Raw genomic sequence first — 27,979 nt, 5'->3', positions numbered from 1 at the left:
TTCCTATTGGTTCTGACTAGGAAAACCATAATTCTAAATTTACCTTTTAAAGGTCAAAGTAGTTTGGGTTTTTTTTTTTTTTTTTTGCTTCTATTATTGTTATTTTTTTAACAATTCTGTGTTTAGGTCTCCTCATATTATTACAACTTTGAATAGTACAATTTTATGTATGTTTTAGCATGGATGTTCAAAGTGATGTGAATATAAGCAGCTAATATCAAGAAAGAGAGGAAATGTAGATATTCTATTCAGGAGTAATGAATATTTTTTATTCTTTCATTTTAATGTTAAAATTGCATAATATTTTTTATGTTAAGGCTACAGAATTATAATTTGGGAATTTTAATTTTTCTCTCATAACCTCGTATTTGCTTCTGTGTTCATTTGGGAAAATATTTTTTTAAGAAAACATTGTTATATAATCCAAGCATTCTCATATGTCCTATCAGAATAATTGTCGTCATTTAAGTGTTTGAATTAAATTCATGTAGAAATGCTATTTAGCTTGATGGTGTTCTTTACTCAAACTCTATCAACTTTATACTTTCCCAATGTATAGATTCTGTTCAAATGTTACAATTACATGTTAATAAGAAAAGAGAGAATTAGCAATGGCCAATTTAAATATTTTATATTTACCTCAAAGATAATAACAGTCCTTCATGTACACATGGGGTATGATAATAAAAATTAATATTTGTGCAGTAATCCCTAGCACTTGTGTCTGAACACTAATTCTAAAGTAATCACCTTTTAAAATTCATTATGAACTTGAAAAAGTTCAGAATAGTTGCAGAATAGATAGCATTAAAGCTGAAAAGAACTTTCAACATTTCTTAGCCTAATCCTCTAAATTAGAGTTGAGAATATATTAAAAAATAGAAGACTGAAAATATCTTCCAAATCAGATATTGCTCTTCTATACTGCTTCAATGTTTTCTCATGCCCACAAGTTGAATTTGTTAGTAGTATAGACAACTTGACATGGAGTGCATGTTTTATCCATCTTCAAAAATGAAAGCAGATAAAAAAGATGCAGAGAATCTTGTTATAACAGGTGCTAAATAAATGTTCATTGAATGAAAAATAAAGAATCTATAATTATGCTTAAGAGTTAGTAGATTGAGCGATTAAATTAAATTTTATTTCTGCTATATTTAGTATCCATATCTTACTATGGATTTAATGTAAATATTATTTTTCTTGAAAGGGCATTTGGGTACCTGAAGGAGAAACAGTGAAGATTCCTGTGGCTATTAAGATTCTCAATGAGACGACTGGTCCCAAAGCCAATGTGGAGTTCATGGATGTAAGTATAGGCACCCAGTCAATCACAGTTTTCTCCATTATCAAATAGACTGTTAAAAAAATAAAATCCCCACAACTTCTAAACTTTCTTTTCAGAAAATGATATAATTTTATAATTAAAAAAAATTTCAAGACCATTTTATATCATTATATAATTTTTGATAACTTCTGGTTTGCAACCATCTGCCTACATAGTGCAACAGAAACTGCTTTGGAATCTGAAGTTACTTACAATACCCAAGGTGAATTGTCTTCTGTGAATCAGACATGTAACATTTTCATATTATAATATTAAGTACTCAAATATCTTTTAAAGGAAAAAATACATAATTTGAAAAGAAAACATATTCAATGACTGTAAATCACCACTTTTATTCAAAATTTGGGCATCATAAACATATTTCTTAAAATTAGTTTCACTGAACACTCTTAGGACTATGTGGTAGTGGCAAAGGTGTATCACTAATATGTACAAAGTGCTTACAAAATGCCAAACACTGTTCTCGGAAGTAATTAATATTAATGAAGTGTTTAGTAAATGCTACACTATGTTATAAATAATTTACCTAAAAAAAAGTTCATCTAATCCTGACAGCTCAACAGTCCAGGTAAACCCAAAGTCAACCCAAGATCTCAAAGTTAGGAGATGGCTCATCTAGGCATTGGGTTCAGGTAGCCAGGGTTGAGCAGGGATGAGCAAATATTTTCTCAGTAAGCCAGAGAATCAACAGGATTTATATCCCATATCTGCAGTGTGGTACCTACTCTGCCCTTTTTGGCAAGAAAGTAGTCATAGGTAATTAAGACAAAACAGAATAATATAAAATATAAATGGATGTGTCAGTTAAACTTCATTTATACAAACAAGTATGGACCAGATTTGTTTTGGGAGTCAATCCTGTTTTCTAGGACTGTGTGCTTAACTATGATGACAGACTGCATTCTAAAACTAGTGAGGATGATTTGAAAAATTAGTTGACTGATTGCCTTACTTTATTATAGCAATGATCTATTTAGTTATTAAAAAAAATAGGATTAGTTTCCACAGTATGTTAATCTCTGCTAAATTTAAATTAGGAATCTGTCTGAATCTAATGATTATCACTTTAAATTTTATTTTTTCAACTCAAATTCAGAAGGTAGGACTCTATAGTTAAAGCTGTGACTATAGAATAACAGTGCTCAAGAATGGAAGTATTATATGAGGTCAATCAGAACTTTAAGATTTTCTCTAGCACAAATTGTAGATTGAACTGCTCAGCAAATTTCAGAGAGTAGGATGGAATAAAATTACATATGTAGCACGCTGCTATTTTTCATATTCAACACAAGATATCTTGCCAGGGGTTCTAGCAAAGATCCATATATGTTCTTTCTGTATCTTTTAACATAATGTCTTCATTAATAAGAATGATTTTGATTTTCAGATGACCTTTATGTGAAAAATGATGCGAGCATATGCGCTTTGATTTTTTTTTTAATAGATGGATTGCTATATATTCCTACCCAGTTTCTCTTGAAAGCTTTTCTGAAAAGTTTTACAGGATCTCAGTCTGTGACCTTGAACAATGTATTTGAGTATAATGCTGACTACCTTATATAAGGCTAATTTTAGCTTAATTTATCATTGGTTAATACATAGTAGCAACAATACTCAGCTTGTATGAATCAGGTGTTCTGAACAGTTAATAATGTGCCTTACTACTGGCTAACTAACTTAAATATTAGCCTTGTTGCATATCTCCCAAAGCTATCTAATAAATATCAGGTCTAGTAACTAAATAATGTTTTCTTCTGTGGGTCTCTAAAGGTTCTGGCACGTCCTGCAGCTATATGTCTTGGCTTATGTATAAAAGTTAAAACTGAAGCCTTTTTCAGTGATGTACCACTTATTCAATTTGATCTTGATCATAGCTAGAAATTTGTGAAGGGAGTTTTCAAAGAAAGTAGAAATTATAAGGAGAAATTACAGTAAGTAAAACCAGTGTAGGTTAATATATCAAAGTGATAGAAAAAAAAATCTTGCCTAGCCTAGGCTGCAGCCAAAGCTGAAATTCACAAGAATGCTAATATCTCTGCTGGAGGCTTGGACAGCCATTTTTGTCATATTTCCATGGAAACAGACTGGCAAAAGGGGGTTAAGAGGCTACAAAAAAATCACCTGAAAAAGAAGCTTTAAAAACCTCATCATGATTTTGAATGATTATTTGAAAGCTCCTAACCCCATCTATTTTTTTTCCTTCTTGATCTGAAGCCTATTCCCATGGAAACAGGAGTGGGGATGGCAGCTTGAAGTCTTAGATTTCTGCTGAATTTTCGATGAACCTGATTTTCTGATTGAGTCACGAAAGGACTCATTTTCCTAGATGGTTGGTGGATTTATATCCAACAGACTTTAAAATGTCTGTTCTTTTTTTAAAAGTTTAAAAAATAAGTAAAATATTTTGACCATGTCTTTCCCATTTTGGGATAGATGCTAGAAAATTAAAAGATTGATGGACAGCTATTGGCAGCATTTCCATTATTGTCAGACAGAAACACTTTCTTACTATTTTGGTTACTTCTTTTGAAGCATCCGAAGGATAGCATCATAATACTTAAAACAGTTTAACTGGAAAATACTGCTGGTGAATTTAGTATGTTAATTTGGTTGGTGTGATTTTCATGCAAACATATGGCTACATTTCATACTTACAGTTTTAGCTCTGTTGTGTGGGTAGATCATTGAAGTATTTAACATATTGAACCATAATAAAAAATTCGTATAAGCAAAATTATATCTAATTTGAACATAAGGATTTGGTTGAAATGATGAATGTTCATCAGTTCCTAAGTTAAATATAATATGTTTGACATTATGTTTTAGTTTGGGTTCTTCTGTTCATGAATGGTTTGGCTGTTTGTGAAACCAAGTTTTGAATAACAGTGATTTATTTTGGAGATGAAGGATTCTTCAATGGGAGAGTATGGAAATAAGAAAGGGAATCCAGTAATGGTAGCTGCCATGGTGAGCAAGTAGAACTTCTTCGTACTGGAGAGATGCTGGCAGCAAGTGCAAAACACACACATTAAAGGAATCCTACTCAGGGACTGAGGGACCTGAAGCCCTTGCAACAGCTTCTCTCCATCACTGGTTGAGGGCTGCTGGACGGGAAGGACACTTAGCTTTTTGCAGTAACCTGTGCTGGGTATACTAAACAGGCTCCCATGGCCCAAGAAAGCCATTGGGTAATGAAAGGTGGGTGAAAATTAGTCAGGACCTCTTTATGGTAAAGTGTTTCAAGGATAACTTTCAAACTCAAATAAGATCCTGCCACTGTACTACATGTCTCTTTTGCAAACTAGTGTTTGTATCTCTTTGTGTTGAGGTGTGTGTTGTATACCTTTTATAGAAAAGCTTCCACTAGAAACTGCTTACTTTTATTAAGCATTAGACTCCTTCATACCTCCCCTAACTGCATATTTAGTGGGGATATTACAGATTCATTAAGTACCACTACTCTATTTAACAGGTAGAGCTGTGTTTTTTTACTGGTTATTCTAATAAATGACACAAATGCAGATTCTCAAAACTCATTGCCACACCCAGCACTTCTATTGATAACCAAGGGCAGAGAAAAGGACTTTTCTATTTTCTTGGACTTTTTACCAAAGGCAAAAAGTAAATAAGGAACAGTTTGTATTCTATCAAATACTATACTAAAAGCAAGAGAAGAAGAAATTGTTCACACGGCTGTTACTTAGCTCACCTGAATATATCTAATGGATTCATAATGACAATAATAATACACTGCTAGTGAATGGTCAGCACATTCTTCATCCCCCAAAGGAAGATAACAGTAAGTAGCATTAAGAAAATGACTCTAAGGGTCTACCTTCATACAAAGAATGACTGCATTTATACATGTTCCCAGTTCTTGATTCAGATAGCATAATTTCACTGGGAAAATGCAGGGATTGTGTGTGTGTGTGTGTGTGTGTGTGTGCACGCGCGCGCGCTTGGTTTCTTTTTAATCCACCAAATTGTGCAGAACACATCCCTAGGAAATGAGGTTACTAAGAAAGATTCCTGGAGCTAGGGACCATGGTCTGGTAAAACCAAATAGGCTTTTTTTTTTTTTTTTTTTGAGTTTTTCAGGGATCTCGTTACTCTATTTTTCCCCTGAAATTTAACACTATTATCCATTGATATTGGTTTTAAATGTTTTATTTAAATCATTTGTTTTCTTTAAAAAATAAACCAGGAATGAATGAAAGAAGTTCTGGAATTCCAGTAGTGACCAGCAGTACTGGTTTAGTGCTTTCGTGAATCTGCTTGGCTTCAGTTTCAGCTTTCCCTTGCCAAAGTCCCCACACAGGGTACATGTATTCCATATCCCCTGACTTTATTGTGCAAATGGTCATATTATTCTTTAAAAAAGAATAACTTGTTTCCTTCTCCCTATACTATAAGAAATTTTATTTATCATATACAATTACCATTTTTCTATTTTCCAAAGAAACATCCATGTGAATTGTGCCTGTTTCTCTTTTCTGTATTGCCTTTATGGTATTCAGTACCTTGATGGGAGTTTTTTCAACTCTAACTGATGCCATATTAGTGGGATGAGATGAATACAATTAGCTAGTAGTTAATATTTTCTCTCAGATTATAGCAAATTGCAAAATGTTGTGAAAATATAGTTTTTCCTCTAACATTTTCACATTTAAAAAATCTCATGTATATGGCTTCACGTAATCAATAGTAGTTCTTAGCTAGGTCCTGTGTCTTATTAATAGTGGACTTTTGAAACTTCATAGCGTTTAATTTAATTATGTCTTTTGCCTTTATGGATTTTAGGCATTTGAATGTCTGAATAAAATTTGTCTCTTTCAGAAGTTAAAAATATTCAGAATTTTCTTTTAAGACCCATTACTTAAATGTCACAGAGTCCTATACTGTTTTTATGATTTTGAAAAGGCTATTAACTATCCTCTTTTTCTTAAGAAAAATAAAGCCAAAGTAATTTTTGAAAATTATGAAGAATTGCTTTGCTTTTAATAATAAAATGATATGTTCAGAAAGAGAAACTATAAACTTCATTAGAAACAAAATTTAAAGTGTTTAAAAACTTTACTAAAAAAAAGGAGAGAAGAAAGAAAATTTTCTATTAACTAAGTAAATTCTATCTGTTACAATTCATTTCATTGGCTCTTATTTATGTCCTATTATTTGTTTAGAACTGTCATGAACAGAAACATCACATCTGAAATCATTGTTGCAAACAGCCACATTCTCCTGTCTTCTAATTCCTTTTCCATGTCTTGACCTTGCCATGTCTCCTAGGCCTGGGCTGCCACCTATCTTCATATCCTTCTGCAGTTCACTTAGATTCATGTCCCAGCATTATAACTGCATTCTTAACAAAAATCTTTAGCTTTCCAGCTTCTCAAAATCATGCTGACAATGAGCAATCCTAGAAAAATTGAAACTTTCTCAGGGTCAGGGTCCAAACCTCTTTACAATCTACCAGTTTTCCCCATATATCTCTGTTTTAGTCAGCTTTTTTTTCACTGCTGTGAATAAGAGGACTGACAAGAAGAATTTTAGAAGAGAAAAAGTTTATTTGGGACTCATAGTTTCAGAGGGCTCTATTCCTTGGGGCAAGAGGTGAGGCAGAACATCTTGGTGGAAAAGTATAGCTGAGGAAAGCAGCTGAGAACATGACTTAGGAAGCAGAGAGAAGTCTAAGCTCATCTCACCAAATACATACCCCTAAGGCATACCCTTAATGACCCATCTCCTCTAACCACACCCTACCCACCTATAGTTAGCACTCAGTTAATCCTTGACAGGGAATTAATTTACTGATTGGGTTAAGGCTCTCATAACCCAATTATTTCACCTCTAAACCTTCTTGCATTGTCTCAAGCATGAGCTTTTGAGGGACAGCTAACATCTAAATCATAACAATCTCCCTAGATTATCAAATTCTATCTCTAGTCTCATGAGTCTAACTTAATTTTCGTCCTTGGTATGGTGACATTGGAATCTCAAGGACATCTCAAGTTTAACACAACCCTCAATGAATCTCTTCAAGTTCTCTTCTAAATATTTTCTGCCTTTAATTACACCTATTTAAATAATTTGTATCTCCATTCACCCTTTTTTCCCCTATCAGAAAGGATTTCTTTGAATGTCACAATAATTCGAATCATCCTCTTCCAATTCAAGAGCTGATGCTTTGATTCCATGCCACATATTTCTTTGGATAGCATCCTCTCCTTTCTGTATTCCACTGCCATCACCTTAATACAGGCCATTGACTTCTTCAGTGTGAATTATGAGAATAACTTTCAATTTAATCCCCCAAATTTTTAATGCAACGTTTAAAATCCATAATTCCTCTGCATCCCATCTTATAATGTCATCACTAAAATAACATACTCTTAGTTTACAGAGCTTCTCGTCACTTCCCTGGTCTTCTTTCTCTTTTTTCTTCTCTTTCTTTTCAGTCTAATTACAACCCAAGCCAGTTAGTGTCATTGCCTCAAGTGTTCATCCCCCAATTATACCTAATGAATTCCTGGTTATCCTTGCTTTCTCAGTTTAAGTATGGTTCCGCAAACAGCTATTTCCTGACTCCTCAGTCTAAATTATAATCTACTAACAGAACTCAGAATTTTGTCTTTATAACAATACTATAAATAGTTATTACACACTAGTTTTATTTTAGTTTTTCTTGTAGAATCTCGCTCTCTATCACTAGAAAACAGGATGGTTAAGAGAGGGGCCCTGTCTGTTGACTAAGCCTCTACTGGCAAGTACCATAAGGGCGCATGGTTTGTAAGGGTCCAGCTAAGCGTCGGAGAAAGAGACCACACGAGACTAGCTTCATGCAATGGCAAGGGGGATTTATTAGGGATCCCTTCCAGCGCGCTGGGGCTCCGTGCTCACTCAAGAAGGGAGAGCAGCCTAGAGCCCAGAGCAGAGATCAAGCAGAGCTTAAGTACACTTTTTGGAGAGGGCGGTGGGAAAATTGAACAACAACTCTGAGACGTGATTAGCACATTCATTGGCGGGAACAGTTTGGGCAGGGGTGATTGGTCACTTCTAAGTGGGGTACACATTTAAACTGATTGGTTCTGGGGCCTAGATGCTTACGTGCCATGCTACCTGGAGCCCTTAGCTATTAAACAACCAGGGAATCAATGGAGATATTTACTGGGCAGTTCCCGCATTGGCCTAACAATTTACAGAGATTACAGGTTCCAGGGGTAGCAGAGGAGTTGTAACAATAGACTTTTACAATTGTAACAATTGTCTTTTACTTTTTAGCCCAGGCCTTGTAATCTAGAAGCTTTACAATGCTCAGTCTTTTACACTTTAACTCAAACTTTTGCAGCTTGGAATCAGCTTAGAAATTTTACCTTTACAGGTTAAGAAGAACAGCCACTGTACAGTTCACTGTCTGAATGGAATTATCTTTCTACTTCCTAAGGACTTTTATCATTCTTCCTTTAAACCCACTCCATTTCAGCATAATTGTACTGTTTTATCCCAATAGTTCTATCTTGATTTGGCATCTTGTCCTTACATCATTTTTCTTATGTATTGATATAGTTCATCTCTATTTGTTTTGTCCAAAATCAGTTTAGTGGTTGTTCTAAGTCCAAAGCATCAAAGAGATCCCTAAGAAATAGGCTTTCCCTTTTGACTGTAAGAAAGGCTCATTGAAACCTCTGGAGGCTTTTTTTGAGGAAGGAAACCCTTGGAAGACTCTCTCCTGTGCATAGAGAGCCAGTAACCTGCTCTAGTATCTGCTAGGGGAACCAAGAACAGGTAATCTTCAAGACAGTTATCTGAATGTTTTCCTTGATGTGGGAAGTAATTCTAGGTATCATTTTCAACATCTTACTCCTGAGCTCTTGGAATCTTCTTTAGGAATATTGGATAGTGTTTGCTCTTCTATTTAAAATGTGTTATTAGAGTTCCTTCCCTCCTTTGTCTCCTGTCCATTTAGTTCTGTTCCAGTAGCACTAAAGATGCAAGTCTGGGGTCCTATGTAAAGAGGGGAAAAAAGTCGATTTTATCATCAGTTTTGACAGAAATAAATAAAAAATTAATTGATTGTAGTCATTAAAATTTATTGACAGTAACAGTTAACTGAATTCAGTAGCTTTCCTAAAACTTGAGCTTTAAGTATTGCTTTAAGGGTTTACAAAAGAATTGGGCAGAGTGTCATGTTATAGGCCTGTAATCCCAGTGACTCAGAAAGCTGAGGCAAGAAGATTGCAAGTTTGAGGCCAGCCTCAGCAATATGTGGGCCTCTAAGCAACTTAAGGAGACCTGTCTCAGAATTAAAAATAAAAAGGTTTGGGGATGGGATGTAATTCATTGGAAAAGTTCTCCTTGTTTGGATTCCCAAAATTTAATGAATGCACAAATGAATGAATAAAGGGTTACTAAAGAATTTCAAAGCAAACAAAGTACTTGACAAGGTTCTACATTCCAACAGGCTTAATTTTTTTTTTCTGAAGTACTTGAAAGTGACTACCCAAATTCAAACAGATTATTCTCCTTAAGCCTCAATGTACAACTTCATGAGCCTTTTGACTGCTTCTATTTCTCTGGAACATTCCTTGAATTTATGTGAATGAAAAGACATTCTTCAAGGGCACAGAGTCTATTGTGACAGTATTTAAATTTGGTGAATGGAAATCTGTGGTCTATTATAGAATATAGAATATAGATCTCCATATCATAGACATTTTCCAGCTCTTTAAACTTTACAATTTCGGGAATTTTATACATGATTAGAGGATGTGCCATATGGAGCTAGAGGAGAATTAGACTTATCATGTGCAGTTTCTGATTCCAGTCTGAATAGTATTTGATAATTATGCTGTCTTAGAAAAAATGTCCATTGACTATAAAACTAAGAATAACCATTTATAATATTAAGATAGTTTATAAAACACAAGTTGAAAACTTTGGCTCACAGAGTAAGCTAAGACCAAGAAATAGAATTTCCATAATATCTGAAAATAATTTGAGACTTATCAAAGTTTGATGTAGACAGTTTTGTTAATGATCTGTTTATAGATTTAAGGATACAAAATATTGTCTCTTCGGTAGAGAAAGGAACTGCCTACAAGACATCCTGGTTTACATTATATGGCATCAAGTCATCTTATTTATTCACAAGAAAGTGATTTGGCTTGAGACTAGAGGGTTATTACGCCATGATGTTTGCCATGGGATACACACACATACATAAACATCATATCTATGGACCTAAATTCTGGAGTGAATACATATATTCACTTCACTGTAAAGTATACGCAAATGGCAAATATACTTCCAATCATGTAAATGTGCCTTTGCAAATTTAATGGCATCACTGGGTGATCATCTATTAGAATGGTCATGTGGTTTGTGTTGCTAAAAAACGACCACTTCATAAACATTTTTTATGGTAGTTTTCTTAAAATGATGAAAAAGAATTCTTCATCCTACCTCACACCACTATTGTATCAATAAGAGTTTTGTCTTCTATTTTCTATGCTTACTGTGTCAAAATCTGAAAAAGTTAACAGGGTTTGCTTTTACTTTGTCACATTGAAGGGATTTGTGAACAGAAACTTTGTTGGCATTATCGCCCTAGCATTATCATCTGCAAGGAATGGTCATAGTGAAAGGGGCCTCTGAAGCAGAGATCAATCCCAATTGCCAGAGATCTTAATGTTCAGCATTTAGTTTTACTTCAGTCATCCTGGACTACATGTACAGTGATTTCCATCAGATCAAATGAAGGTATTATATAAACAAGGAAGATTACTCTTTTATTTATACATAACCATTCTTCCCTACATTTTAAACTATAGGATCTAATATTTATAACGTGGAAATGGACTGAAGTATATTTGGACCAAAATGCTAACTAAAAACATACTAAAGTCAAGTTGAAAGGGGACCAGCCTAGTGTATCCTTAATTATGTTTACCCTAAATCAATAATTAATAGTAGGGATATTTTAAAAATATTTTCTAAAATCAAGTATGTTAAATTAGGAACACAGTGATAAATCTGAAGAAAAAAATGTTTGATGCCACATAAATTCATAAAAATGTTTATTAATAACAGTCTTTTGGGGGGACTGAGGATATAGCTCAGTGACAAAGTGCTTGCCTAACATGGATGAGGCCCTGGGTTTAGTCCCCAGCACCACAAACAGAAAACCCCATGTATTTTGAGAGGAGAATTAAGCTATATTTGAATCACTGTCCTCTTTCCAAATCAGTGAAGAAGACAGAGCCTGGATTTGAAATGAAAGTCCTCCAACTCCAAAGTCCACAGGCTTTTCCTACCATTACATTGCTTCCTCAAAAAAAAAAAAAAAAAAAAAATCACATTGAGAGACACTAGCCACAACTGGTAAAATGGCTTTTTTCTCCTGAGTTCCTGAAACTGCCTGTTGTAATGAGGAAATCAGGCTTATTCAAGAGATTCTTGCCTCTAAAAGGCATGTTGATGGCCTGTCATTTTCTTATTTAATATGGCTCCATGGAACATTTTGTGTCACTCATTTTTAGCTTCAGATTAGAATATCAAGCTGTGTATAACTTTATTTAAAATAAACACACACATATTCTCTGGATTTATTTTAAAAATGATGCTTGAGATTGCATGAATGTTTTAATTTCACCATTACCAGCTCTTATTAAATGATAACCATAGAACCCATACTTCTTTGAGTTATAAAACAATAATATATGTGTATATATATGTGTGTTTGTGTGTGTGTGTGTGTGTATGTGTATGTGTATGTATATATATATATATATATGATATAAAGAACTTGATATTTTTTCCAAGAAATAATAGATACCAAGATTTTTTTTCTTCTTGTGAAGTTTCCTAAATGGGACTGCAGCTCCAAGGAAATCATCTTTTGCATACCTCTCACAATTTACACAATCTAATAACAGCACAGTGTGATTAGAAAAGAATAAGTATTTCTGAGTTGATAAAATTGTGAAACTAGGTTTTCATGGACGAATAAGTAGTGAGGACCTGCATCTCAAAACTAGAAAGCTTAGAGTTTTCTACAGTGATCTTCACCACTATAATTTTATGTAGGATTTTGATCCACTTGCAAGTTTAATCTAACTTCTCTGGACTTTAATGTTCCATTATCTGTTAGAAAATAATTAGAAGATATAAGCAGAAGTCTGCATATATGCAGTTTCTTGGGAGTCCCTGAGCTCATTGAACCAAGGAGTTTGACGGATACTGGTCAGCTGATATTGGTCCAGCTGCTAATAATAGCAGAAAATGCTGCTTAGCTAGGTGAGAAAGTTAACTTGGGGAAAATGAAAATAAAGCATTTGGGATTTATGGTCAGAGATAAATTTCCTTTTTCATTTGTTTCCTGGTTAAGAAAATAGTCAAGGTAGCCAGTTCTTTTTCTTTTTCTTTTTAATTTCTGCCTCTCTGTTTTTTATATAATTAAGATTTAAAGACCTATTTGATTTTCCTCTAATTTTCTTGTAGCCCCACAAAGAAATTTTAGTGAATAAGTAATATGTTTGGTATAAGATATACAAATAATAGGTGAATCCGACCAGTAAATTAAAAATGATCAGTTTTAACAAATGTGGAAAATTAATTATAGGAAATGTGGAAGCTTTATGGGAAGATTGCAAACACAAGGGATTTGAGAATAAACCCAAAAAAGATTTTCCTTTTGTGATTAAGACAGCGAGTCAACATCCTTTAAAATAAATTTATTTCAAACTGTGCGAGACTCATTTACATAAAGAATATATTACAGTACTCTTGGTAAAGTATTTTATTATTGTGTATAGAGGTGTTTTTCATATATTTTTAATTTAAAAAATAAATTTCAACCTATATTACCATCTTTTCTCTTATTGTCTACTAAATCTGTAAACGCAGATAATAGTTACCTGCAGGTATGTTAGTTTTGCAGACCACCCTACAAGATTGTAAAAGTATTTTGGTAATAGTTATTTCTCACAAAATAGCAGAGTGCTGAAGAACAAGTTCTCAGTAAATATTTGAATTGAGCAGGAAGTGGATGTGCATGCTCATATCCCAGATACTCCATAGGCTGAGGTGGGAAGATCATGAGTTCAAAGCCATTTAGAAAGACCCTAAGCAACTTAGTGAGACCCTGTCTCAAAATAAAAAATTAAAAGTACTGGGGTTGTGTTAAGCACCCCCCGGGTTCAATCACTGTTACCAAAAAAATTGTTTTGATTTTGGTAAAATATGTTTATTTAATTTTTAATAGCTTTGTAAAGTGCTGACTGTCTTTGCAGTCCCTTGTTATCTCTGTATTCTAAGATTATGATAACTAGCACAACACAGCCTTAACCTTAGTGAAGTTAGAGTTTAGTATCATGTTTAATTGACTTCATGACAGAATGATTCTTCAGACAGAACAGAGAAAATGTAACAAGAGATTAGAAGAAGACAATATCATAATTAATGATGGAGTTGAGGGATCTTTTGAACTCTGCAGTAGTACAGAAACACCAAAGATATTTGGCTTTCCAATTCACTTGATTGCAATAGTCTAATGTTATTTATTGTTTACTCCTACCTCTATATTACACTCTACAATATTCAGTTTTCTTTTTATTTGTTGCTAAAAAGCTTTTTTGATTTGTTTTGTTTTATTTTTTGAACCAGGGTCTCACTGAGTTGCTTAGGGCCTCTCTAAATTGCTGAGGCTGGCTTCTACTTCAGCCTCCTGAGTTACTGTATTATAAGCATGTACCATAACACCTGGCTAAAACTTTTGGTTTTATGTAATAAAATATAAGAAGTTTAGAAAATAAATTGACCCAATTTTTCAGTTTTTCTATCCTTATTTTATTTTTCCATACACACACACACACACACACACACACACACACACACGGTTTTTGTCATTATGTTTTTGTGCTTTGCAATTGGCTTTGAGTAAGGAAAAAATAAATGAGTATAAGAACATTTTTCTATAACTTTTTTAACACTAAATTTGTCAAAGGATGTTTACATACAGTTCTTTGATGTGGGCACATAATTTCTTAATTTAAAATGTACACTATTATCTCAAATATATTTATTTAAATGAACTTACAAATGTTATAGTTTAAATCTTATTTATATAAGCAATTACCTGTTAGTTTCCATTTTAATGTTATTATTACTTGTGGAGATAATTTTTTAGGAATATTTCGCTGTAACTTCTTGCCCAAAGATTGCCATGAATTCTCTATTTAATGTATAAATACATTTTAGTTTATATTTTCTAAACATATAAATCATAAAATAAGGTTGCTAGAGATAATTTAACTCTGCTGCTTTAGTTATATAGTTATCATTGAAAATAACTGCCTATTGAAAATAATAGTGCATTTTCAAAACAACATTCATGTATTTCTCCCCTATTTATGTTCTCTTGTTATAGCCACATATCTCTTTAAAGATTTTTTGTACAGTAAATTTGTATTTATGTACTTCATGGGCATTTATAACTCTTAAGGAAATAATATTGCTATTTGCAAATGGGAATTGAAATATTTACAGTTTGGATAGAATTCTTCTGGCAACATATCCTAACTGAAATGCTATAAAGGACTTTACTAATGGTGCATAAAGTCTCTCTACTGCTTCTGAAGTAAACAGAATTTTTATCTAGATTCATTCCTTTATTTAGTGTTTCATCTATTGTCCAGAGGAACTTATTACCATCTTGTCTAAAATTTAATTAATTTAATTAAATTTCTAGGTGACTTCTATAAGATTTTTCTTACTGGGAGATTCTAGTTTTCTATTTTAATGAGACATTTATAAGTACTAATTTGGAGACCTCTTCTGTATAAATATTGAATGGAGAGTTTGGTTTAGAAGATCTTAGTCTAAATTGTACTTTTGCTACCTATAAGCCAGGAACCCAATGGGTAGCCCAGCTAATTGATGTTTCTCAAAAGAAGAATAACAAAGAGCTAACTGATTCAGTATTAAGAGGCCAAAACTAATGTTAATATGTATTGAATGTTATAGAATTATAAAACGTCACTTTTAATAATTCTGACAGGCTCAGGTAAATATAATAATAGCTATTTTCATGAATATATCCATTGTCTGCTAAATTACAAGCAAACTAAGAATATTATGCGAAAATAGCCTCTGTTCATCTGCCATCTTTTGAGTTATGTTCCCTTTGGGATGGCACACCTTAGAATAAACTGAAAAAGATAAATCAGTTTTGAAGTCTATAAAATTCTCTCAAAAGCAAATCCATCCTAGGACATATACCATGACTTTGGTTGACTTTAGGAGGTCAGCACTGCAGCAGGGTATGTTTTGCTGTGAGATGGGCAGTTGGTGAGAACTCTGATGTTTCACTGATGTGGCCCATCTGAAATTGCTCTTAAGTCTGAAGAGGTCCTTATCTCCTAGTAATCTTCCATAGTCTTCTCTAAGGGTGCACCGTTTCCTGGGATGAGTGAAAATGACATACAGACCATTCTTGCATTAATTTACATCTATCTTATTGCAAGGCCTACGCACTACTGCCCATATATAATCAATAAAGTATTTTCTCCCTCTTAGATTTAAATTTTGGTGAACTTGAACTTCTAAAAACAAGGCAAGAAACAAAAAGAGAAACCATTTTGGTAAAATATGTTCACTGTGATCCAGGTGTTATGAATGAGTGTTCTTCCATTCATGGTGCTAATAAAGCAACAAAAACCATCCTGCTCCAAAGTATACATTAGCAGAGAGACTTGCATAATTAATGCCAACTTTTCACAATAAGAAAATGAAAGCCTATGTTTAAGAACTTCCTATTATTTAGGAATTTTCTCAGCATGTTTCCTTTTCACATTAGCAATTCAAATAGATACAGCATTGCTTCAGTTTCTAAAGGGTAATGAATGTGCCAAATTGTTATTATTTGGATAGTAAAAGAAGGTTTTAGGTATCTCTGCTAAGAACATAGGATATTACTTTCATTGCCTTTAGCAAAATTTATTCCAAACAAGATGGTATTGGCTCACGGTGAACAAACAGCCAATGGAGACTTGAAAGACAGTTCTTATATTTAAGTTAACCAAACAATCTATTTAAAATGAGTATTTGCCAACTAAGTAATTTTTAAAGCAGGATCCTACCTTGTCTAACTCATTCTCATTACAATGTCTCTTTATGCCATGAAATTGATAAGACTGACTATGAACACTGGCACACACCTAAACTATTTGACTTACAGATGAGTGGTAGAGCATCAAGTATTAGGTACAAGGGGCCTTGAAGGATTACTAAATTATCACTTGGGTGATCTATCTATCTATCTATCTATCTATCTATCTATCTATGTATGTATAGATAGATAGATAGAGATATAGATAGTGGAAAAAAGTAGGTAGAAGCTCAATTAAGATTTGGAGAAATCCTGTGACCCACTGTGCTTCTATAAGCTGACACTCAAATCATGCTTCTCTTAGGGTGTTGATTACTATGATAACCCCACACATAGAGTAATAATATATTTACATTTCATCCCTGAGAAATGGCATTTTTAATTTGCTATTGCCACTTCTATTGACCTTTATATTAGATTGTATGACTCAAGGTGTAGTATGTCAAGGAAAAAATATAAAATGTTTTAAACTAAGATGTACTTTGAGGAACTAGAATTTCTTTGTAAGTATGAGAATCCATACAGTTCAATCAGAAAAGTAGATTAAATACACTCACTTGAAAATACACTCACTTGAAAAATTAAAGGAAATCAGATGGAACCCACATAGCAGGAATGCAGCTGTGACCTGTGAATGACTAAGATCTGGGAAATTAAGGGCTATGGATATCCATAGAGACTTGTCATTTCAGTCTTGTCTAGCTTCTGTGAAGGCCCTTACTAGCCTCTAGTCTAAAGGGCAGGTTTTAGGAAAAAGATTCTCACTGCCTGTCTTGGGATTGTGTCTATCTGTAGATAAAATGAAAAAGCACAGTCCTATTTTTCAAAATGGCTATTAATGGTCCAGCAATTTTATGATGTTAATTGGGTGAAGATTAAGATTCATTAAAGACAGGGTGTTGTGAGGGAGACCAGAGAATGAACTCAATAGGTGACAGCTAAAAGCAGTTAATATGTTCAATCCAACTGAACAGACCAGAAGAAATCTTTAAAACAAAGTGGATTACCTCATCTTTGTTTTTATTTTTTCTTTGTTCTCTTCCTCCTCTTCCTCCTCCCCTTGCTCCTCCTCTTCCTTCTTCTTCATATTTATCTTTTGTAGTAGAAAGTTTTAAAGAAAAATTTTTCTCACTATTTTTATCAGAATAGTGTACATAGAAATGTATATGTACATTTATATATAAATATATATGCACATGACATAAATATAGTGCATAGTACTATAAAGATTATATTTTAAAAATTTACCTCTTATTGTACTGATTGCACTCAGTTCTTGCTTTTCAGTGGTTGTTTTTTTAACTGTTTATACTGGTATTTTCCTGTACATTTAAAAATATGCATATATTGCCTTTTCTCATTACATTCATTTTAGATATGATCTGTTTACTTTCTTAAATGAAAAAAAAATGAATATTTAGAATCTTCAGATAATTTAATACTTTTAAAACTTATATTCCCTGTATAATATTTCTATAATACTTTCAATTCATATAAATAATTTGTTTTTCAGTATTTTACTGTGTAGGTATTATTTACTGTGGATAATCATTTTATTAAGAATTTTTTTGTAAGTGTTCTATATCCTTACATCTAAATCTTCCCAACTATATGAAGAGAATTTTCTTTTTTTCTAGGTGAGATGCTTCAAGAAATGTTTTAATTACTCTTATCTCTTATCAGGGAAACATAATTTCTTCAGAATTCCCCCCTCATGCAAAATATGGACAGGCCATGTCTAAGTGAAAGGCCCAGCTTTGATTGTGAGCCTTCTCTTACTTATGTCTAGAATCCCCCTTAGCTTCTGAGTTTGATCCTTTGGGTCCTGTGTACTGTTTCTTCCTCTTTGTTGATTTAGTATTTTATTTCAGTGAAAGCATATCTCTGGCATTCTCGGTGCAGCCAAGAGATAGAAACCACACTATGGATTAAAGAGATGAAATTTAATATAAAGAATTACTAACTAAGAATGATGACAAAATATAAGGAGGCTCTATATTGTACCGTAAGAGTGAGAGAGGATAGTGCGAAAGGATGAACTTGATGGAGCTGGGACTTTGAATAGATGTGATTGGACCAGTGGATAACAGAAAAGTTCACAGATTTGGCCAGGTTGGAGCTCCTTTGGAAGAGCCAATCAAATAATAGGCATGCTCTAGAGTTCAGGCTGGGGGCAAGTGATTAGCAACTGTTGGCCTGGGTGCTAGGAGAATCCAGACCGCCAGAGAGAGAGCTTGCCAATGTCTCTGCAGAGCCCTCTATTTAAAAACTTAACATCATACTCATTTTAAAGGAGAAATGCTTGCTACATGCCATTTATCTTTTCACAGAGGAATCTAAAAATTGTCTGTTGGCAAAGTTATACACCTGACTGCCAATGTGTTTGCAGATGACGGCAAGTAGTTTGATTCACTATGTAGACTTATAAAATAAATAATAAAAAAGGAACAAAAATGAAATCTTTTTATAGTTAGGCTTCTCTCCAATCTCTGCTGTGCTTGGTGCCCCAAAATATAGGGCTTTTTTTTTGTTCAGTGCCTTCCTTTATAATTTCTAGTTTCTTGCCAGAATGGGGAGGAACAGTCACCTGCTACTCTGAATAGGCAAACTATCAGAGAGCTTAATTGTGTCTTGTAGAGATTTTAATTATTATTACTGTTCTCAGCACTGCTTTCCAACTTCACTATCTGTAGCACTAATGTCTCCAGTGTACATACACTTCCTATTTTGTCCTTAGTGAAATGACGTGTATATTACTAGCATACCTTTTGTAGATATTTTGCATTTTGCTTTTGGTTTTTGTTATGGCAACTTCTTTCCATTTTCCTGAACTCTGTTGACATTTTTTTTTCACATTATTAGCCCTTCCCCAATGTGTTTGTCTTTCAGATTTCCGTATTTTTAATTTCTTCACTCCTTTTAGTGGAATTTTTAGAAGTAGAGAAAAACATATGTACTTAGCTTACTATAGTTGACTAGGAGTCTTACTTCTATAGTATATAAAATACCAACCATCGGCCCCAGAGTCCCTTAGCCCTCTCTCTTCTTTGTGTCTGTTACCTAGACATCTTGTTTTCTTGCCTGATGTTCAATAACCTAACTACTTCAACCAATTTCTTATGACTTAGCAGTCTGTTACTTCATCTTCTGGACTTGCTGTTAGTCACTTGCCAGCCACCATCCATGCAAAACACAAAGGCAAAGAAGAAGTAAGCCCCAGTATTATGCCAGTCTATTACGTTGTGAGGGTTCTTCATATTTATTGGCCCTTGTACTACTCAAAGACTTCTTATATTCCCTCCATGAAGGTTTCCCTTCCCTCATCTAATTTGGCACCTTTAAATTTTCCAGAAGTCTGTGATCTCCTTGCTGCTCTCATTTCCCCACTCATGCATCTTCTGCAATAGTCACTTGTTGGCTGCTCACTATATGTCAGTCAGACTTTGTTTCATGATGGCATTAATTTATTTATAGCCTGCACGACTTCAGTAAGTAGGTATTATAATTTCCATCCTAAAAATGGGGAAACAGACAGTTTCAATAGTCCTCTCAGCTAAATATATAGCTTATTATTTTAGACACCTCACACAGACACCTAGGAACTTTCACCTCATCCAAAAATGAGTAGCAGGCACTGTATGAGGTTTTAAGTATGCAGAGCCATAAGACCCTCTCTTTGTGTTGAGGACCACAGAGTCAAGTGAGAAGCCACTAGTAGATGAAGTGCAGGAATAGAGGACACAGCAAAGGCTGTAGGAGCCCAGAGAACAGTGTTTACTCTGCCCAAAGGGATTCTAAATGATTTCACAGAAGAGGCGATGTTTAATTTAGAGTACGGATTGAAGTGGACAGAGCAGACATGCTCTGTCAGGGATCAAGTAAGTCAGAATGGGATGGCATCCTATGCACAGCATGGTGGAGTGGAGAGGCCAAGCACTTTTCAGCCAAGCTCCCAAAAGCCCATCTGAAAATGCAGTTAAATTGGAGAAGTGAAAAAAGATCATGCCAGAAAGGTAAGTTAGGGGAAAAAAAAAGTGTCTCATGAATGTGTCCTCCCTCCCTAACCTATGCACATCTTTTGGCAGATGAATGAGTCTCTATAGTACTGAAAAATGAAACTAGTGACTTTCCACATATTTCTGATTAGAATCAAGGAACTTATTTGAATAATTAAATAATGATGCTTCAATAATTCCAAGGGCTCCAATTATATATGTGATGAATCAATATCTTTATTCATCTCTAAGTAACCCCTTAAAATTTTTGTTTTTCATATTGGTGCTCATACCAGGATAACAGACCCCATAAGGAATCCTTACGAGGAAAGTATAGTCAGTTGTACTGCGTAGGTGTTTCAGGATCACCTGTGGAGAAAACAGGATACTGTTTAAGATTATTTGCATTATTCTAGAGAAAATTTCAAAAAGCTCTTAAGTCACTTCTCTTGCCCTATGATGAAGAGCAAGTTTTCATCAAACTAGTAACTCTCCTTAAGATATTTTTACTGAAAATTACTTTGAAAATGTTTTATCATTAGCATGTGCCTGCTTCAAGTAGTCACTACATAAATTATATGTTCATCTCACTTTTCAAACAAACATATAACTTTATGGAAACAGAATTTATGTGTGCTCGGGAAAAGGACATAGTTAACATATAATAGTCATAAATCCATTATAAGCAATTGTATAGGTTAACCCAAATGAATAGATTTTAGAACCATAACTCAAAAAATAAATAAATAAATGTAAACCACAGTGGTCACAAACTGATCAGATGTTCTTCTCTCATGACTGATCTCAGATGTCTGTAACAAGGTTAAATTTTAAATGGACACTTGAACATTGCTACCAGGTAGTAATCAGTTTTATGATAATCAGTTTTATGATAATTTTTACCTAGTGATCAATTCTGAATTTAGTTTGGACAATACTTCTGAATAGGTTTTTAAGATTTAGGGCTGACATAATTAAAATTTCACTTTGTCATTTTGATGTATAATCTCAGTTATGAATCATTCAACATTATCAATACTTAATCAGGTTGCCGCTGCTGGGAATTTAAAGTTGGAACTGACTAAAAATATTTTTGTGAGAAAGTGGATTAGGTATGAAAAGGGAAGAAGAAACTTATGTTAAATCAGAAGGGCTACTCATAGGGCTACATGTTTGTTTGCAGCTGGGTCTGGTTTGACTTAAGAAAATTGTATGTGGACATTCACTGATCGCTAGAATTATTTTTCCAGACTAATTGGCATTTTATTTTGTCTTTCACATGGATTCTAGAGAATTATTTTCAGACTATCATATTTTGTAGATGGATATGGAATTTTAATTAAAAACTAAACCTAAGGAAAGAAGTCTAGAATAATTCATAAGTTACTTTAAAGAACAGATATATTTAAAAAGCCATGTACATCTTAAAATTTTAAAATGAACTATTTGTGAATAATATGTTAAGAAATGACACCATTTTGGCATAGTCCAACTTCTTGTTGGTTTGAGATCTTACTTTGGCAATGATTACCCATGATAATTTCAGAACAGAGATTGCAATTACAAGTTATCAGAATTTAAATGTATCTAATTGGCTTTATTATTATATTTGCCAAATATTCCAAATAGCAAATTATACACATATCTTTCCACATTTCTGGAACAGAGGCAGTTATCCCTCCATCCTTCATGTGGTATAGATGAAGTACTGTAAAAGGACATGTGCTGTTACAGCCATGTCTTATATGTGCACAGAAATTTCTAAATCAAATTTCTTGGGCTTAATGGCTAAAATTTAAAAATTGTAGATATAATGTAGCCTATCAATGAATAGTTGCATAGCAAGTTAGAGTATGGTTTCTAAAAATAAAATGCCTACTTAAAATTTTAGCTCCCACTACTTACCAGCTCTTTTGTCTTGGACAAATGACTTATCCTTTCTGGGTTGTTTTGTCATCTACAAAATGGCAATTTTAATAGCATCTGCCTTGTAGGGTAGTTTTGAGAATTAATTGAGTACATATATGAAAACTAATTTTTGGGGCTGGGGATGTGGCTCAAGCGGTAGCGCGCTCGCCTGGCATGCGTGCGGCCCGGGTTCGATCCTCAGCACCACATACAAAGATGTTGTGTCCGCCGAGAACTAAAAATAAATATTAAAAATTCTCTTCTCTCTCTCTCCTCTCTCACTCTCTCTTTAAAAAAAAATAAAATAAATAAAAAAAAAAAAAGAAAACTAATTTTATTTTTTTCTGTGTGTGTGTGTGTGTGTGTGTGTGTGTGTGTGTGTGTGTGATTTCCTTTATGGGGCTGGGATTGAACCCAGGGGCCCTTGACCACTAAGCAACATCACCAGCCCTTTTTTATTTTGTATTTTATTGTAAGACAGAATCTTGCTAAGTTTCTAAGGCTGTCTTTGAACTTGCCATTCTCCTGCCTCTCCTTCTGACAAGTTAACTTGCCCAGAGAAATGCAATTCAGATTTTTAAAAATTTCTTCTATCTACTAAATTATCTGTTTGACTGGACTTAAAGCATATCCTCATTTTTTCCTAGATATGCAGGTTTCTTTGTATTACTTGTTGCTTCAATTTAATTTTTGAAATGGCAATGCACTTATCTAACCCTGAAGGTAAAGCAATATAAAGACTATGGCAATGTTTTATACGTATATCATTTAGCCCACTTAATGCTCCTTCAACTAGTCCTCCACAAAGAACCATTTTGATATTTTATTGTGTAAATATTATTTTTTTTAATAAAAATACAAGTACATCTGAACATTAAATTCTGTTTTCCTTTCTTAATGCATCAAGGACAAGACATTGAAAACAGTCCATACCTAGCTTTTATGACTTAATACTTTTGGAGGTCTTTCTATGTCCATTTGTAGAGAATTTTCCCATTCATTCTAATGGTTGTAGATGATTGCAGTCTGTGGCTGCATGTCAGCTTATTGTATTTGTCCTTCTTGCTAGACTTTTGGGCACATTCCACACTTTTGCTGTTATAAGCAATATTGCAATGAAGAATCTATGTCATTTCACATGTGGGAATTTACATCAGTACATAAATTTCCTGGAATGGAATTGACAATTCAAAGGGTAAATATAACTGTAATTTTTTTTATAGATATTAGCAAATGCCTTCCATAGAGGTTGGTCCATTATTTATTTAGAAGCGTATGCCTGCACTCATTTCCCCATGGACTATGTAATAGAGGATAGGTCAGTATCAAATCTTTGGTTATTTTTTTCACTGAAAAAGTTGCAGATATTATTCCAGTATACTTTTTTTAAAATTTGGGCCTTATTTAAATAAAAATATAAATTTATTTTTTCTTAGATCCAGAAGCAATAATTCCAAAAGTCATGGTGGTAGGGGTATGCCCCCTCTGAGCATCTAGGGAAAGATGCCTCCTTATTGCTTCTAGCTTCTGGTAGCCTTTGGTGTTCCAACTTACAGATACATCACACCGATATTCAGTCTTCACATGGCAATTATACTGCCTCTCTGTTTTCACATAGCTGAAGGTCCCAGTCATGTTGGATTAGACGACAACAGTAGCCAACATGACCTCATTTTATCTAATTATACCTCCAAAGACCCTATTTTGAAATAAGGTCATATCTTGAAATAGTAAGGTTCAAAACTTCAATATAGCTTTATCCTTGGAGGGATACAGTTCAACACATAGCAGTGCTCCTTAAATAATAGGGGAATGAATATGTAAGAAGAATCTTAAACTGATAACTTCTCAATAAAAGTAGTACTGACTCTATTGTTTTCCATATGGGGAGCAAATAGCTAAAGCTATGGCCAAAGCAAAATATATATCTTCATATCCTCAAACTATATCATGTCTTTAAATTAATCAAGGTCCTGTACTGAACAGCAAGAAAGAAGGAAATCAGAATAGACTTAAACTCAATCTTTGGAATCTCTTCTTGTTTAGTTAGCACATGTCATCTGAGGAATGTATGAAAGAAGAGAAGCATCCCCGCTTGCCTTCTCTAGGATTTGACGTGGGTATAAATACAAAGAAAATATTCTGGCAGGAAAAGCAAGGGTCTCCTAGCAGAAACCAAAGTATTTTGCAGAGAGCTTTTTTGTTTGTTTGTTTGTTTTTGTGGTGCTGAGGATTGAACCAAGATCCTTGTGCATGTGAGGCAAGCACTTTACCAACTGAGCTATATCCCCAGCCCCAACAGAATCATTTTGAAAATATTTCTTGGGTACTTATAACATGGCACTTTCTCACTGTGAATCAAATATACTATCTGTACATCTTTTTCATGGATTTATCTTTTTGTGACCTATACTCATTCCTATTTCACTGACTTTTGCTTCTTAAACTTCATAAACATTTTAGATATTAGTGAGATTAGCTTTAGGATTAGAATTGCAAATATTTTTCTGTTTACAGCTTTGCTTTTGAGGTCTTTATGGTGTTTTATAATATACATCAACATTTAAAATCAAATTTATCAATTTCTTTTTTTGGCTATAAATTTTGTTTCTTTGAAAGTAATTTTTATTTTAATTCTGCATTGATTTATTGAATTTGACAATCATATTCAGGAAATTCTACTTTACTACATTTTATAAGGTAAGGAGGTAATGGAAGCAAGGCAGTAAGTATTGACAAAAATAGTCTATAAAAATTTAAGTGTTTTGAGTGAAATGATAAACCGCTGGTCAACTGGACAGCCATGACTCGGATTATTTTCATTGGCACAGAAGTTGAATGTTGGCTTCAATTATTGCCTATTTCCTTTCTATTTTGGAATGACTTTCTGTAATAAAATTAATAATATTTATTAAGCACTTGGGAGTAGAGTGAGCACCTGTGTGATAGGCACTTGTGATTTATATGATATAATAAATTATACACTGGAATAATTTTCTTAAAATTTTATTTGTTCAGTGCTTTATTTCTCAAAGTATTTGTTCATAGTATTATAGAAAACACATATTGAGACTATAATAGTTATATATAAAGTGGGTTAAAATTTTTAAAAATCAAACCAAAATTAATAAATATTTAATATTTAAAGATATCTCTAATTTAATATTTAAATATGCTGATTTTTAAAAATTGTGAATCCTCAATTTCTCTTTGAATAGTTTATCAAGTATAAATAAATGAGTGATGATTAAACTTGTTTATCAGTTAATTTTATTTAATTATAAATATTTAGTGGATGTGACCTTAAATAACACATTTTCATAGAATTGAATGTCTTTATACACCTGTGCGAATGCTTTTATTTTTTCCTGGTTTTATAAAAAAGCTGATAGGCCTGGCTGACTACTTAATTACTATATTTTTTTAGAGATACATTGTATTTATGTGGAACATAATGGTGAAAATTTTTGCTTCATAGAGTAAAAATAAGCTATAGCACCACAAATAAATAAAGTACAGCTAAAATCTTTAGAGAGAAAGAATATGTGGATCTGTTTATAGATTACATTAGGAGGATGAAAACATAAATGCATGTCATATATCATGTATACCTGTATATATAAAATATACATATATACATATGCATTAATATATTTAAATAAATAATATACATATATTTAAAGTCAGGATACAGTTTCTACTTCTTAATACCCTGCATGCTTATGCATGAATTACATTTCCATGTTTCTTATTCACATTAATATATAATTTTAATCTTTAAATGCCAAAGTCCCTACCAAAGGTTTAAAATTCAGGAATACAAATATATATTTAATCTATGTTCTAAATTCAAATATATTACACCTCATCCAGGGATCAAGAAATACCCATTAAATCAATGAAGTTGTTCCATTATACTCTTCAGAGACTTAAACAATTGGGTTGACAAATATTGACCATGAATCCCAGGATTTATTGGATAAACGATTGTACTAAACATAATGACATTTCATTCTCATGTTCTTGGTGAACACATTTATTTTTAAATGTATAGGTGATTATTTACTCAATGACCTGCATATCTGGAATATCAAATACTTTATATATGCACCCATGAAATGTAAAAAACAACAAAAATAAATGCCCCAAAAGTCCTAATATATCTGAAAATAGCTGGTTCAACAGAAACCTAGTTGAGATTTCACAAACCCAATGAGATGTTTCACATTGGAGATGAACCTGAATTAAATATGCAAGTTGTGTGTTGAAAAATATCAGTTTGTAATTGAATCTTCCTTGAGGCAGTTCAGACATGCTCGGTGGACATGGCTTTTGGTCTTGCAATTACTTTAAAATTAATAGGGAAATGAAAGTATCTAGTATACTATATCTCTTGTCATAATACATATTCTTTTTTCAATTCTTCTGAAGGAAATGCATAGCCAAATGAAAAATAGGTTCAAATTGCCTTTTATAAATTGTTTGAATTCCTCTATTAAAGAAAACCTAGGGGGCAAAGTCAAAACAATAATTTTCTTCTTATTTCTAGTGAACATTTTTAGAATCCAGCAAATAGTAGAGCACATGATTAATTAGTAAATTTGACAAAAAACAACCTCTATGAGTCTTTTATAGTCTGTTTGTCAATTATACTATTTATAGTAGCATGTCATATGTATTTTTTTAGATTTAATTCCTTTTTTAAAAAAAAATTAAGTATATGCAATATAGTCCTATGTACAGTCATTTGTTACAACTAATTGCTTTACTCTGAATTGTTATAATAGGTACATTATTGAATATTATTCATTTTGAATTTACTTTAGAAAATACAGCTGTTTTAAAATTATAGAAAGTAACTTATCAAGGGAAAATAATTTATTGTACTATCTTCTAAAAATCTTGGGAATATAAATAACTTATAAATGATATTTAAATACTCATGATTTTAGTGATGTATTTAACTATAATTTCTATATATCATAGCTAATTCTGAAATTTTTTAAAAAATCAAAATTTATTTCTTTTGATCTTTCTACCACCCAGTGGTACAATTTGAAAGTACTTTCTTTATCAGAAACATTAAATTACAATATTTCTTATTTGTGTTGAGACTACAAAAAGGAAATTTATGAAATGAAGGTTTTAATATATTGTGATAGGAAATTTTTAATTTTTAGATATGACTGGATAATATTAAGTGCTCAGTAAATATTTGGTTTTTGATTAAATGAACTCCATTTAGTAAACATTTCTCTGAAATCACACTGTCAAATTTTAGCTCATAACCAGAATATCTTTAGGTATTTATTTTCAAAGTCATCTGTGTCATCCCAAAATGACTAAAGTATTTAAATATTTTCATCACATTTTCTAAAGAAAATACATTAAACATGAAAAAATATCTTAAGAAGCACCATAATTCCATACTGATATTGCAGATATTCTCAAGTATGTTGCTTCTTTAATCACACTTAACATTTAATTGCACAGTTTGTGCTTAAAAATCACTGAAATTGGTTCAGAGGAATTTTCAAATACTTGCTTTCTCTATGCTATACTTTT

At 33.0% G+C, this 27,979-nt stretch overlaps 1 protein-coding gene across 3 annotated transcripts in view; it reads left to right on the top strand.

The window, feature by feature from the left end:
- The window catches only part of ERBB4 (erb-b2 receptor tyrosine kinase 4), a 1,081,463-nt gene that overhangs the window by 866,571 nt on the left and 186,913 nt on the right, over positions 1–27,979 (top strand). For all 3 annotated transcript variants that reach the window (XM_081261308.1, XM_081261306.1, XM_081261307.1), the window contains one exon: positions 1,211–1,309. In XM_081261308.1, coding sequence (XP_081117434.1) covers positions 1,211–1,309 — 99 coding nt within the window. The remainder of the gene's footprint in view (positions 1–1,210; positions 1,310–27,979) is intronic.

Source organism: Spermophilus citellus (genome assembly GCF_964194105.1).
Source record: "Spermophilus citellus genome assembly, chromosome: 11".
Classification (NCBI taxonomy): Eukaryota; Metazoa; Chordata; class Mammalia; order Rodentia; family Sciuridae; genus Spermophilus; species Spermophilus citellus.
The sequence above is the reverse complement of the archived record's forward strand: the minus strand, read 5'-3'. Positions and strand labels throughout refer to the sequence as shown.